The sequence below is a fragment of the Lupinus angustifolius genome, chromosome LG14, assembly GCF_001865875.1.
Source record: "Lupinus angustifolius cultivar Tanjil chromosome LG14, LupAngTanjil_v1.0, whole genome shotgun sequence".
Lineage (NCBI taxonomy): Eukaryota > Viridiplantae > Streptophyta > Magnoliopsida > Fabales > Fabaceae > Lupinus > Lupinus angustifolius.
In genome coordinates, this window is record NC_032022.1 from 8,455,173 (window position 1) to 8,470,304 (window position 15,132).

Here is a 15,132-nt window from a genome sequence, read left to right on the forward strand (position 1 = left end):
TGGATGATGCCTTGTCTCGGTGTCAAGGTGAGGATAATGTTGTCTTTTCATCAATATCCTCGCTAATGCCTTCGGTTCTAAATCAACTTCGACAAACTCCATAAGATTTGCAACTCATTCATAAGGCAAAATCAGATGAGAAAATGAATCAAAAATTTGTTTTTCAAATGGACTAGTGTTTTATGAGCAACATATTTTTATACCTGATATTATGGTCTTCGAGAAGCCTTCATTACAGAATATCATTCAATACCCAGTCCGGGTCATTCAGGCCTCAAACCCACCTTGGTTCGCTTAGACGCCTTCTGTTATTGGCCGAGAATCTATAAAGGCACCACAGACTTTATACGGAGATGCATTATTTGTCAATATAACAAATATATCTCTACAAAACAGAATGGTTTATTAAAACTGTTACAAATTCCTCAACATGTGCGTGATGATATTTGTACGGATTTCATAACTCATTTACCTTTATCTCATAGACACTCTGTCATTTGGGTGATTGTGGGTTGTCTTTCCAAACAGTCCCATGATGTTGTTAGAACAAAAGATATGAGATAAGATGGCCTAGAGACAAGTCCTAAGCAAAGAGAGAATACGACACTCCCAATAAAGGAAAATAAGGGTAAATGTGTTCAACAGACCCTAATAACTCCTATTTCTCCACTTAACTTTGTGGACCCACCTATAATAGTTGTTGAACTGTCTATTTTTTATGATACAAATAAAAATAAGAGACAATCCAATGATCCACCAAAAGAGTCGTTAGCATCTCTAACTAGACAGCATGAGTCAACACCTTTTTTGCACTCACCTCCATTGTTGTTGGATCATCTGGAGCAGCTGAAACAAGGAACGCAAGATTTATGCTCTACACCCAGTCTTAGGCCTGCAATTATTGAAACTGGTTCCCCATGTGCTAGAGACACGGTTCCCACATGGGATCTCTCTACACCACATGATTCATTCAAGAACAAAACTTTGGCAAGTTCTAGACTATCCACATGGGTTGTACCACTTTCCAAATTGCCAAAATCTCGCATAGATAATTCCTTATCCCGCCCAAGTCATGTAGTATGCACAACACATAGCTGAAAGGAAGGCAATTCTGGACAGTCATAAAATGGGATGCTCTTCTTCGAGAGCCCATTCCTCAAACCTTGAGAATAATGTTTTTCTTGATGAGGTGGGCAATAGTACAGGCCATAAATTAGGAAGGCCTAAAAGAGGTGCATAAAAGCCTTCCTGGATGAAAGATTATGTAGAGGATTAAAACCTCCAAAATATCTTGCATTACTTACCCTTTTTTCAATTATTGTTATTGTAAGATGTGACCAGATATAAGGTCCAAATTATTTATCATTTCTGAACTTTTGATTTATTAAGGACTCATGAATGATGAATGAGTATGAGGAATTTCAGTAACTATTCTCCTAGCAAATTCTAGTTCTTTTCTGTAATTTTAGCTAATTCTATACAAAAGTAGAATAATCATCCTAACAAATGATTTTAAAGTTTTACTTTCTATTCTTTCATTCAACTCGCAAAGTAATCATTGTGAAATTCATTTTAACCACTCACCTAACAAATTTATTAAGGCTTTGTTTGTTAGAATAGAAAGAGGGGAGAAAGAGAATGAGGGGAGAGAAGTTATCGTTTTCTCCCATTTGGTTTAGAGGGGAGTGTGGGAAGTTAGAGAAAAAAATATAGTGAGGCCAATAGATTTTCTTTCTATTCACTTGCGAAGAGATAGTGGAGTAGAGGTCGAACTTTTAGCTCATCTCCAATACTATTGAGAGATATTAACATATGACAACACAATATTTTCAAGGGTTCAAATTTTTATTTATTTTTTAATTAAAAAATTATAAATACTAAAAAAAAATATCATTTTCAACTTTATATTTCATTCCTGGATGATACAATATTAAACAAGAATTAGATTCTAGGGGTGAGAGAGATAGTGGAAGAGATGATTTCGAGATATCTTTTTATTCTCTTTCTTTTCTTTTTCTCTAAAACCAAACAATATAAAGATTTATTATATATCTTATCTTTTTCTCTTTTTTTATTTTCTTTCTCACATAACCAAATGAAGCATTAATGGTAGTTTTTATTTCTTTTCTATAAAAGTGCGGGATAAAGTGTTTAGAATTGGAACCACATACTTCTCAAATGTATCTTAAATTATTTAATTAAAAAAATAAAATTCTTAATCCTTAAAACTTTATTTATGTCATATGTAATCATCTCTACTCATTACAAGACATTAGGGATGGCAATATGGGCTTGGTCCAATAGGCCATCCCGTGTGGCCTGCCATTTTTAGTAGGTTGGGCTGGTGATTTGAGCTTTTTTAGCAATAAAGGCCGGGCTGGACCAACCCATATTTTGGCAGGCCAACGGCAGGTCGGGGCGGGCCGGGTTGGCCCATATTGCCACATCTAATGGTACCTCTTCATGGCAAGCAATATCAAATTATTTGTTTTAATAATTTTCATTTTGTTATGAAACCAAGGATCAAGAATGTAATTATCATTTAAATACATCAAATTTCACCAACAAGAATGTGCCTATAAAAATTTCATCAACTCATAAACAAGAATGTAATTATCATTTATTTGTTCTAATGATCAGTGTTGTTAAAACCGTACCGGTTATCAAACCGGTCAGGGTACTTGTATAATGTTACAGTGGTTCAATCGGTGGTTCAGTAATTAAATCGCATGTCGGTTAAACCGGACATACCTACTTATATTTATATAAACCTATAACAAAAAATTCCAAATAGGTAGATATTCAAATTTATAATTCATATTCATAATCTAATCAAAATTCACATAAACAAACAATTTTAAGTCTAACAAATACAAAGTTTAAATTACAAAACATATATCAATCCAAATATCACTTAACAACCGCAAAATATAAATAAATGACACAAGTTCACAAGTCACTCTGCAAAAGAAATAAATTTGGAGTTTTAACATTTAACACCAATGAGTCAAAGTTGTCTCATATTGATATTATATTTTTGTACCAAATCTTATCTTCAGACAGTACTCCAAGATTACACAAATGTCATTGAGATTACACACGAATGTTAGAAACAAAAAGGTGAATCTAAGTATACCTTGGAAGCATGTGCCTTGAAGTGTTGAAGAATGGTTGGAAAGATGGGTCACATTGTAATGAGTTTTTAAGTTTTTAAGTTTTTTTTCAAAAAAAAAATATTTGTATAAACCGGACGGTTTAGTCAAATACCGGCCGGTTCACCGATTTTGATACTTGGCTGGTTCAACGTCTGTACTGTACCGGTTAAGAGACCGGTTCACCAGTTTTTCGGTTGAACCAGCCGGTACGGTACGGTTTTTACATCATTACTAATGATAATGTAGATGATGAAGAAGAAAAAAATTTGAAAGACGTCGATGGTTGTAGTAATAGAAAAGGGGATGCATCTTTTCCAACCGAGCATCTAATGTTTAAAACTTAGGAGTTAGAGACTTTATTATGAACTAACAGTCTAAAAGTTTAAGACTATGCTAGCTTGCTATTTAGAACTTACAAGTTTTAAAATAAGACGTTATGTTATCGTGGAGTTTGATTTGTGATTTTTTGTTTTGAAAAACATTTATGAGGCGTGATGATTATTTATTTTTGAAATTGTGATTTTTTTGTACTACCAAGGGTATCCCCTCACCTTTTTGGATAAGAAATTAATCTTTTTCGGGTTTCGTAGTTGCCCCTCCCAACAAGTGTCACTCCGAGGAATCGAACCATTGACCTTGAGGATCTAGTAAAGTCTTACACCACTAGATCAATGCATTGTTGGTGAACAGTTGATTATAAATGTTTGTTTTGAAGAAAAAACGGGTCAGCCCGCCGGCCAGTCAGCCTTACCAAATATGGGTTGGACAAACATTTTGAGTCATTTTAGCAATAAGGGTCAGGCTGGACAACATATATTTTGGTGGGCTAAAGATGGATCAGGCAGACCTATATTGCCACCCATATAAGACATACTTGTGTGGGATTCAAAGTTTTATGTGTGGGTTAAAATGAACTCCATTTAATAGTTATAACTTATAACCAACTTAACTTACATGAAACCATACCCAATTGAGTGATTCAAAGTTTAATTGGATAAAAATGATGACATATGTCCCTAAAAATAAGTTAACAGTGCAAATTTTAAATTATTTTTTAATAAAAAATTATAAACTGTAAAACACACATTTACATCTTACATGTTCTCACGTCTATGTTATTTTTTCCTTTTGAGATTGGGGCTCCAAATTATATAGATGATGAATCAGTTTACACTCGAGTTAAGTTACATTAGTTACTTTTAATCTCAACCATTCATTTTCTTAAATTCATCGGACCAAAATATGTTACTAGCCCTCAACACAAGAATAAAGAAATTTTGTCGTAAATTATGTCACAAATCTTATATATCTAATGAAAATGAAACAAAAACAACAATAATAATAATAAATATTTAAATTTTTAATTGAAATAACTTATTTTCTTAAATGAAAGACAAAATTTGAGATATACGTAGGGACTTAGTCTTCTTTAACACAAACCTAAGTTACTAGAGACTTCTAAACTTCTTTTCCTTTGCAGTTTGTTAACTTGGCAACAACTCATTTCTTCAAACCCCAACTACACTTAAAATTTAATCTCTCTTCTCTCTGCAAAAAACTTCCCTGTAATTGCTTGATCAGGTAAAAGAGCAAGCCATACACCAGTATCAGCCCCTTCCTCAACTGTGACACTTCCTGCATAACCTGTAAGAGCAGTTTTCACCCAACCAGGGCAATAACAGTTAATATAAATCTTTTCATCTTCTGGTCTTTCAGAAAGTTTCTTTGCCATAAACCTTGTATAAGCATTCACTACAAGTTTTGATACTGAGTAATCAGTAAATGTTTGAGGCCACCCTCCTGATACCCATGTTCCATCTTCTACTTGTTGTAGAAAAGTTGATACAGCTCCATCAATCACTTCTTCTGAAAGTGATTCTGCATCACTTAGTTGCTCCCTCAATGCTTCATTTTCTATTCTCTGTTAATCCAGCAACTTATAATTTCTATTGGAATCTCAAAGCAGCTATTAAAACATTTTATAATAAATCACACATGGGAACAAAATTGTATGAAGTCATCACTAGAGATTTGAGAATGCCAAAAACCACTGCATGGGGATTTTATGGATTCTTCAAATTTATTTTTCCAGAAGAAAAATCATGCAAATTTGTAATTGGGAAACATGTCAAAGAGCCGCAAAGAAACTTGAGATAAAATAAGAAGTGAGAATTTAAATTTATATATATATATATATATATAGCTAGAGAGTAACCCTTAAAAACAAAGAATTAAAAATGTTTTTAGTTTATGTACATAAACAATTTTGACTATAATTCCTATCTTTTTAGTTTTCGTTGATTATTTTGGTTTTAATTTCTCTGAATGATGTCAGTATTACAATTTAGTCACTGCATCGATTAGTATGAAACATGTTTGTCATATGTGGGTATTAATCACATTATCATTAAGAATTAAAACTAAAATGTTTGGATATATAAAGACTAAAACCCCATAAAGGCTACAACCAAATTAGGTAAAGTTGTAGGGATAAAAACATATTTAGACCTAAAAACTAATCCCTTGTGCTTATGTGACTAAGTAGATGACACAACTAATTAACCAAACTGGTAAAAATGTATATCATTCATGTTAATGTATATCATGTTGAGCAAGATTTGAAAAACAAAATATAGTGGAAAGTCTCATCTTAAAAAAATACATGGATCAAAGATATTATGCATAAATACATTCCAAATTATGCAAATAAAAAAGTTTAGTGTATCCCAATAAGAAAAAAGAAATTATTATATGACCCCGACAAGGGTGTGTGTTTACTCAAATATGGAAAGAAACTAACATAAGAATATGTACTTACATTTCGTTTGCCATTTAGTCGACCTAAACGTGAGCTCACATTTACAATACGACCCCCATGAGAGGATGGTTTCATCAATGGAATCATAGCTTCTGTCATACTCTTAGTGCCAAAATAATTTGTTTCAATAACATTACTAGCATTTTCAACTGAGTTATGAGACCCATGATTGAAATTAACACCAGCGTTATTCACCTGCAGATAAATCATATGATTAGAGCATGGTTAAATTGTTTTCCTACTCCCTTTACCTTTTAATAATTTGTAAGTAGGTTGTTGTAGTTCAAAAATTATGAGTAGATCTAAATACTATTCAAAATGGATAAAAATTTGTTGTTCGAAAGTATGTCTCAAACAAATAAAAATAAGTTACGTTAATTGAAAAAATTAAATATTCATTATTTTCTCTATTTTTCATTCTTCGTTATCATTAGTCCGAGACATACTTTAGAATATTAGTGTGTGTCATTCAATTATCCTTGAGTCTCTATCTTTAGATAGGACTTGCTGAAACCACTTTTAAAAGAGAGCAAATTATAGTTTTTCAATTATAAGAGTCTAATTAAAAATTATCAAAATTCACAAGGACTAATGTATGAACTATAACTCTGCTAGTTTATGCTGAACTATAATTGGTATATATAGTTTGGTGCATCCTTCTATTCCTTAAATAAATTTTCATTGCATATAAAAAATGACCAAACAACAATTTTTTTTGGAGTATCTACCCACTTTAAATTAAAATCGCAAAGTTCTTTATTGCACACATTTGAGGTTGGAAATTTGAAAAAGACAAACTAGACGTTATGAGGGAAAAGATGTTATAGTTATAGTTATAGTTATAGTTATAGGATAGATGATAAGTTCTGTCCTAAAAAGTATGTCACTCTACGTGTCACCATTTATGATTGATCAGAAAAATATATAATTATTAAAATTTTAACTTAAATATATTTTTTAATCAATCACAAACATATGACACATGAAATAATACACTTTTTGGGATGATACCCTCCATGTACATTCCAAAACAGTCACTAATTCAATTGCAGTAAGATTATAAGGAAGTAGTAATGTATTAGAAACTGACCAGAATATCTAAACCACCATAATTTTCCTTCAACCACTCAGAGAATTGATTGATAGATGAAGGTTCTAATATATCAAGTTGATGACAAGCCACATGTTCCATACCACCTTCTTGTAAGACCTTAATTGATTCAACACCAACACTTGCATCTCTTGATGTTACTATAACAGTTACTCCATGATCAGCAAGTTGTCTTGAAATCTCAAACCCAATTCCTCTGTTTCCACCAGTAACCACAGCTATTGTTTCCTTAGACCACCACCTATGTTATGAATACATGTTAAAAATATGAATCCTATATCAAAACCATATATAGAAAAATGAATATGGTCTAATAACAATTTTATAGTCAGGCATTCAACAATCATAAGTTATAAAACTATGCTAATTTGTCCAACAACTATTTTATGGTGCTATTAATACTGTATAAGTGAACCAATCAAAGTTTACTAATTAAACCACATATAACAAAATTATATATATATATATATATACTAATATTAATGTTAAAAAACTATTAAAGAATATGATAACTATTTTTAGTTAAATCATTTGTTAAAGACTAAGTGATTTTCATACAAAATTTGTAATTTTAAATAAAACCTGCTTACATGACTTATACGATTTAAATGAAAATTGATCGATAAATTTGTTTTTAATCAATTTTGATTGGGTTTGATTGATTTGATTACATGACTAATATAATTTTATATTGTACCAGTATACATACCAACTCATCCATTTTTAGTTGAACCAATTGGTATGGTACAACTTTTATAACAATGCTATTTTGTATCAAGAGATTCATATAATTTCACTACAAAATGATAAAATAAAGATCAGAATACATTTACTAATTGTTCACGTCCTTTGTCTATTACTAGAGCATGTAGCCTTAGCTTTTATGTTGTACAAACCAAACATTTTTCAATATACAACAGAAAACGTTAAAAATTCCAAAGGAGTACATGAGAATATATGTGTATATTATATAATCAAACCTTTGATGATCTGCATAAGGAATGGTCCTCAAAAGAGATATCTCTTGCAATCTCTTTTCTTTTCGTTCTTTTGATTTTTCTTTGTGCCCCATCACTCTATCTTTTCGTGGTTTTGGCACCTATGAACCTAGAAAGGAAGCTTGAATTCCTGGAAGTTAAGATATTAAGAATAATGGCATAACATTGAAGGAAAGTAGCTTGTATCAAATAATTACTCCGCATGAAAAGGAGTAAATAGGTTTCCAAACATGCCACGTTGTTGGTCCAAGCACTTATGTCGGTATATCGTCAATGCATAGAACTAAACTTTAGGTAAGAAAATCACCAACTTTTTGTTTTATTATTACTAGGATTAGCAATTTCTGCGACCTGCATTTTTTATTTTTTTAATATATATCATTTTTGTGTTACATTTATTTTAAAGAAAAATAATTTAATATAAGAAAATGTGTGGAAAATAATGATGTATTATGAAAAAGAATAAAATTAATACTTGGAAGTTTATGATAGTTATTATTGGAGGAAATACAAAATGATAATTTTGGAATGTGAAAAATTATGTCATAATAACTATTTGTAATTTTGACTTTATATATAATATAGATTATATCCTCCTCAATTTTTGTTCCCACGTTTTTTTGTCACTTGAAATTTCACTTATCTCTTATATAAGAAGAGTTTGTTAAATCTGTTCGAATTGCAAGAGTTTAGCAATATTAGAAGTTACCCGTTAAGTTGGAATTAAATTTCGGTTATTTAATGGAAAATGACATGACATTTATTCATGTTTATCATGATCTAAGATGTTTAAATGAGTTGTTAATCCTTCTATTAAGTATTTAATATATTTGTATCAATAATATAAAGTTTTTATATTTTTAATAAAAATATGTATAATTGGTATGAAATATTATTATTTAAGACTCAACAACAATGAACTCATATTGACCATGTGAAGATACTTTATATTATATATGTATGTATATATATTAAATAAACTCATGTATTAATTATTAGTACTTCATGTTTATTTTAAAATATTTATTAGAGTAAATTGCACTGATATCCTTTAGTTTTAGCGAAATTACAGAAATCACCACCCCCACTTTTCTACACCTACACAAACCCCTAAATTTTATACTTTTATTACATTGATCACCATTGTATGAGAAATAAGTGTGATTTTTTGAGCAAAAAATGTTATAAATGCAATTTAGTTAAACAAAACATGATATATTGTGGAGACAAATCCAAATAATATATGAGTCGATACCTCATTATTATTTTTGGTTCGTTACAATATAGTATAAGAGCGATTTAACACATATTTATTTAGAATTGTTGATGCATTTTGTAACAAAAATAATAAATATACATTGATTTGTATATTATTTGGATTTTTCCTCACAATATACCATGTTTTGTTTAACTTAATTGCATTTATCACATTTTCTGTTAAAAAGATTACAATTATTTCTATGCAAGAGTGGTCAGTGTAAGGAAAATATAAAAACTAAGGAAAGTTTGTGTAGATATAGAAAACTGAGGAGTGGTTTGTATAATTTCGCTAAAACTTAGGGAGTATCATTTTAATTAACTTTATTTATTACTATCAAATTTTAGCAGATACTAATGTACTTTATTGCTGAATGTTTTGATCTTATCTAAGGTATGCTTTTGAAAACTTTGAGTTCTATTATGTCTTGCCTTTAAGTTATATGGTAGTTATTTGATTGATAAAAGATCATAGTCAAAGAATAATTTTAATAAACATTAGCGTGTAAATAAACATGAAATTAGAAATTATAAAAAATAAAATAAGGAACCATAAAATGCTACATGGATAGTTATTTTATGTTTACTATTATTAGTATAGATAAACATAAAATTAGGAGATATAAAAGATTAAATAGGGAACATAAAATACTCCATGAGTAATAATTTTATGTGTTCCATTTATTAAGTAGTATAGATTATGCCTTCCAAAATTATTGGTTAACTAGTTTTTAGCATGTGAATTGCATGGTTGTTAATTTTATTTATTTATCATTAATATAATTAAAAAAAATTTGTTTAACAAATGTGATAGTTGTTGATTTTTTTTTTCATATTAAAGACTTCAGGAAAGTTTTAATTTAAAGATAAAATTATGAGTACATCCTTTATTTATGTATCAAATAATTGCTCATTATTCTAGTTTCTAGTTTTGTGTTGTTATATCTTTAGTTAATTTAGTAACATTTTTTCCTATAAGATTGAAATGTATACCATAATTAAGATTGAAGATCGATTATGTCATTTGAAATAGTATTATACATTAAATTGCTGTAGTTAAGATTTGAAGATTGATTTCCTTTGGTGTACAGGTAGGTGGCATGAATGAAACTCTTTCCCCCAAATGGAATTTATTACTTTTACTTTTATGTAAAATTGTTAACTCATTATATTTAGATAAGTGTTGTTAGAATTGGATCAGAACTGACGGTTCAACTGGTTTGACTACTGACCGAACTTGAAGACGGCTCTGGTTTGCCGTCTTAACCGAATGAGAGTTGGACCGCTTTGAACCGAAGAAAATCCGGTCCGACCGTGTTAAACCTGATTAAACCGGATTAACCCGGGAAGTAAACCGGACGGCTTACTTAAAAATAAAATAAAAAAGGGACAATGTTCTAATATTTTGTTTTACTACGGTCCAAAAAAAGATAAAAATGTATTATTTCAATATAATTATACATAATTACTAATTATATAAAGTTTTACATTTATATATAACTATATATTTATAAATAAAAATTATTAATTATGTATGAAATCAGCCGGTCAGACCAGACGGTTTAATCGTTTAAACCAATTAAACCTAATATGGAACATCTGTCGGTTTGATGTTCGACTCGGGTTTCACAACATTGATTTAGATGGTAAAAGTGTTATATTATAATATTTATTTCTTTTATTTTTGAATTACTTTCCTCTTCAAGTAAGGGAGAAAATCCTAACTTAGTTGGCATGTGCCACACTTGAGAGGGATAATGATAAAACTTTCTAAATAAATAAATGCTAAAAAAAAGTATTGGTTGAAAAACTTATCTCAAATATTAAAAAGGATTGATGGATTTGTTGATAAATGTTAACATGTCTACTAAAATTATTATTAGTTAGTGAATTAAAGGTACATATTTTTAAATAAAGGAAACTGCATTTTTTTAAAAACAAGAAAATAATTTTTTATTTTCTAATATAAATATATTAATTTTCATTGAAAAATTATATTTAAAATTCTTTAGTTTTAAGGCATTTATTGGACCGATCCTTAATAGATTTGGCAATGCCATTTTTTATCGGGTAAGATTTCTTTACAATGATATTAAGTGAGAAGTGAGAAAATGTCTATTCATCTTTAATCTGTTCAAGTGCATCAGAATTTTAACTGAAGGATATATGTTTCTTTTTTTTTTTTTAATTTCACATCCAAGCTTACATTTTAGGAATTTTTCAATTCTCTGTTATTGGATGAAATTCATGACAAAACTAGTTAGATATAACTATTTAAAATTTGTTAAATAATTTTCAAGGACAAACAATATTATATTGGGTTGAGAATAAAATTTGTCATTTTCTGGAAAATTAAAAGGCAAAAATAATACATGAATTATAAGAAGAGTTTATAGCTTTTACTTAAAGCAGTTTTTCTTAACCACCTTTGAAAAACTACAACCTTCATTTTTAAAAGATATAACTACCTTTCATTTTTAATTCAGCAAACAATTATACAACTTTTTTTTGACTAAACGAATAATAACATATCATATTAAATAAGTTATAATCTTGAAGACACAAAAAAAACCCTAGTAATATTTTCAAAATATTGCTTTCTCATGGCAAGGTGAATGTTATGGCTTGTTGCTTGACAAAGGGACTGAAACAGCCTGAAGATCAAAATCCTCTTGTTGCAAACTTCCCTAACACATTTGTTACCAACAAATTGTACAAGGGTATGTATTATTAATTATGATTGATAAAAAAAGTTAATTATTAACTTTTTTTACCTAAATATATTTTTTCGACTAAAAATCAGAGACAAATAATACATGTTCTTTGAAAAGAAAAGAGGACAAAATTCCTTATAAACAAACATATAGACAATTTAAGCATAAAAAACTCGTGCCTCACCATTATCACATCACGACACATAAATGTTTGTCAAGTCTTTTACGATAAACAATATATGGTGCATATTCATCTTAGCTAGATAACCCAATCACATTCAATAATGATTATGTCTTGTCACTCATTTGTATCAAATCTGGTTGTACAAAAAAAAACACTTTCCTATAAGTTTGGAGTAGCAGAGTTAGAGAGTTCCTCAAATTCATGTTCTTTGTTTATTAATGCTCATGACATTGTAAAGCTTTCTCTTTCTCTTACCCCTCTCACTTTTCTTAACTACTCATATAAATGAATGCATTGGCTATTTTTGTTCATTAAAAAGAAGAAGAAAAAAGTGAAGCAAAAACATTGAAACTTTGTTACTAGTTTGGCATTTCTCATTTTCAGGTACCCTTCTCTGTTTTCTTGTGCTTTTTCTCGCACAGCTGTTACTTAGTTTAATGAACTTGTGATTTCTCTCTTCTCTGTTCCTAGATAGTAGAAGAAGAAGTGTGGATTTACATTTTTGTAGTTTTATAAATTCGAGATTTTGACCCTTATAACCCCAGAAACTTGTACCCTAGTTCTGAACTCAAAGTTTGAAACTTTTGTGCCTTTAAGTTCAAATGCCACAAAGAGTATCGCAGAATTCGTTGTGACTCTAAAAAAAGTTAGATTTTTAATTCAATATTTTTACTCTTATAACCCCACAAACGTGCACCATCTAGGTGCATAACACAAACAATGTGTCTGGGCAGTGACAATAACAGCAACAACTCTGTTAAGAAAATGGTGCCAGTGTCAATGGATGATGTTCTTCTAGCTTCAGGTGAAACCAATGAAGGGAGGGAACTTCGTATCCGAGGCCAATTCAATTACTTCGATGTCGCGAAAAATGGGTACTTGGACTATGCTCAGATTGAAGCAGGCTTGTATGCACTGCAAATCCCCCCTGAGTACAAGTATGCCAAGGACCTCTTCAAGGTCTGTGATGCTAACAGCGATGGCCGGATTGATTACCCTGAGTTCCGCCAATATATGGATGATAAGGAATTGGAGCTTTACCAAATCTTTCAATCCATTGATGTTGAACAAAATGGCAGCATTCATTCTGAAGAGCTTTCGGATGCACTTGGCAGGGCTGGTATTCTTTTCTTTTTGTGGTGCTGACTTGTTATGTTGTTGCTTGGCTTATAATTTATTCTTTGTGCTAGGCTGCATGTTATTGATTTTGTTACTTGCTACATCCTTTATCATTATATGCTTATTAGCTTTTGAATAGTGATATAACTGTATTGTTGGCTGTTCCTTACATGTTATATTTCTAATATACTGATATAACTGTATTGTTGTTAGTTTAATAAAATGCAGTTATTTTTATTTTATTTGAAGCTATTTAATAACTTTCTTAGTCCTTGTGCAATTGCCCTAAACCATAGGCATTGTTTTTTTGTATAACCAAAGGGTTCTCTTTACTCTATAAGTAAGGAACTAATCCCTTTCGAGGTGAATGTTTCTCCCAATAAGTGTTCCTCTCAGAAATCGTGCTTTTTGACCTTTGGCCTAGTACGATACTTGGAGATCTAGTGAAGCCTTACACTACTAGATCAATGTATTGATGGTAAATGATAGACAATTTGAAACAGAAGGATTATTTCTTTACTTCCTTTTTGGTGTGCAATAAATGCTCTACTTGGGCCAATGTAATTATAGTAGGTTTTTAAGATGATATTCCTTTCACTTCATTGTTTAAGGGATTGAAATGTGTGAGGGGGAGCTTGTTCGTTTTGTGGAGCATGTTGATAAGGATAGAAATGGAGTTATCACTTTTGAAGAATGGAGAGATTTTCTTCTGCTTTATCCTCATGAAGCAACTATTGAAAACATATATGAACATTGGGAGAGGGTGTGCCTTGTAGACATTGGAGAGCATGCTGTCATTCCTGAAGGCATCAGCAAGCATGGAAACGCGATCAAATATTTCATCGCGGGAGGAATAGCAGGAGCTATTTCTCGTACCGCAACTGCTCCTCTTGATCGTCTGAAGGTGGTCTTACAAGTTCAGACAACAAATGCTTCTGTCATGCCAGCAATAATGAAGATAAGGCAGCAAGATGGTTTATTAGGATTTTTCAGGGGCAATGGATTGAATATTGTGAAAATAGCACCAGAAAGTGCCATAAAGTTCTATGCTTATGAAATGCTGAAAAAAGTACTTGCAGATGCTCAAGGCAATAAATCTGACATTGGTCTTACTGGGAGGCTTTTCGCAGGTGGTATGGCCGGTGCAATTGCACAGGCTTCTATCTATCCACTTGAAGTTATTAAAACTAGGTTGCAGACTTGTGCCAATGAGGGTGGAACTGGACCGAAGCTCGTAACATTGACAAAGAGCATGTTAGTTCAAGAGGGGCCTCGAGCTTTCTACAGAGGGCTTGTTCCATCTCTCCTTGGTATAATTCCTTATGCAGGCATTGATCTGGCAGCTTATGAGACCTTGAAAGATATCTCCAAGAGACATATTCTTAATGATAGTGGTATGATATTCCTGCAGCTACATTATCTCTTGAACTTGCTGATTTTATTTTTGATCTAGCAGCTTTGATGTTTTACTGTTAAGGATAGAGCACAATGCGGAAGCACAGGATTGAATCAATTGAGAACAAAAGAGAAGCAAGTAAATGATAAAGAAAATAACACACAAGATTTAACGTGGAAAAACCCCTCAGTGTGAGAGGAAAAAAAACCACGGGCGATCAAGAGCAAAATTCCACTATGTAAAAAAAGAAGAGTACAAGAAATCCTCTTATAATGATGAGGACAATATTTTTTCTCACAAATACTCTCTCTCAAATGGAACAAGAATTCTCACCAAGAATGCACTCACAATATATGTGTAAATGAAAGAGATGTTGTGTG

At 30.9% G+C, this 15,132-nt stretch overlaps 2 protein-coding genes across 6 annotated transcripts in view; one reads left to right on the forward strand and one right to left on the reverse strand.

The window, feature by feature from the left end:
• On the reverse strand, positions 4,581 to 8,249 carry LOC109326482 ((+)-neomenthol dehydrogenase-like). Its single transcript, XM_019559182.1, has 4 exons — positions 8,065 to 8,249; positions 7,064 to 7,325; positions 5,974 to 6,168; positions 4,581 to 5,076 (listed from the first exon to the last, which is right to left on the reverse strand). The coding sequence occupies exons 1-4, from the start codon at positions 8,154 to 8,156 to the stop codon at positions 4,681 to 4,683; spliced, it is 945 nt and encodes a 314-aa protein (XP_019414727.1). The 5' UTR covers positions 8,157 to 8,249; the 3' UTR covers positions 4,581 to 4,680.
• LOC109326894 (calcium-binding mitochondrial carrier protein SCaMC-1-like) overlaps positions 12,380 to 15,132 on the forward strand; it is a 4,094-nt gene continuing 1,341 nt past the window's right edge. Inside the window, exons 1-4 of one of the 5 annotated variants that reach the window (XM_019559782.1) lie at positions 12,380 to 12,534; positions 12,578 to 12,621; positions 12,925 to 13,357; positions 13,968 to 14,750. In XM_019559782.1, coding sequence (XP_019415327.1) covers positions 12,958 to 13,357; positions 13,968 to 14,750 — 1,183 coding nt within the window. In that variant the 5' untranslated portion in view covers positions 12,380 to 12,534; positions 12,578 to 12,621; positions 12,925 to 12,957. The other 4 variants (XM_019559779.1, XM_019559783.1, XM_019559784.1 and 1 more) reach the window with 4 other exon arrangements.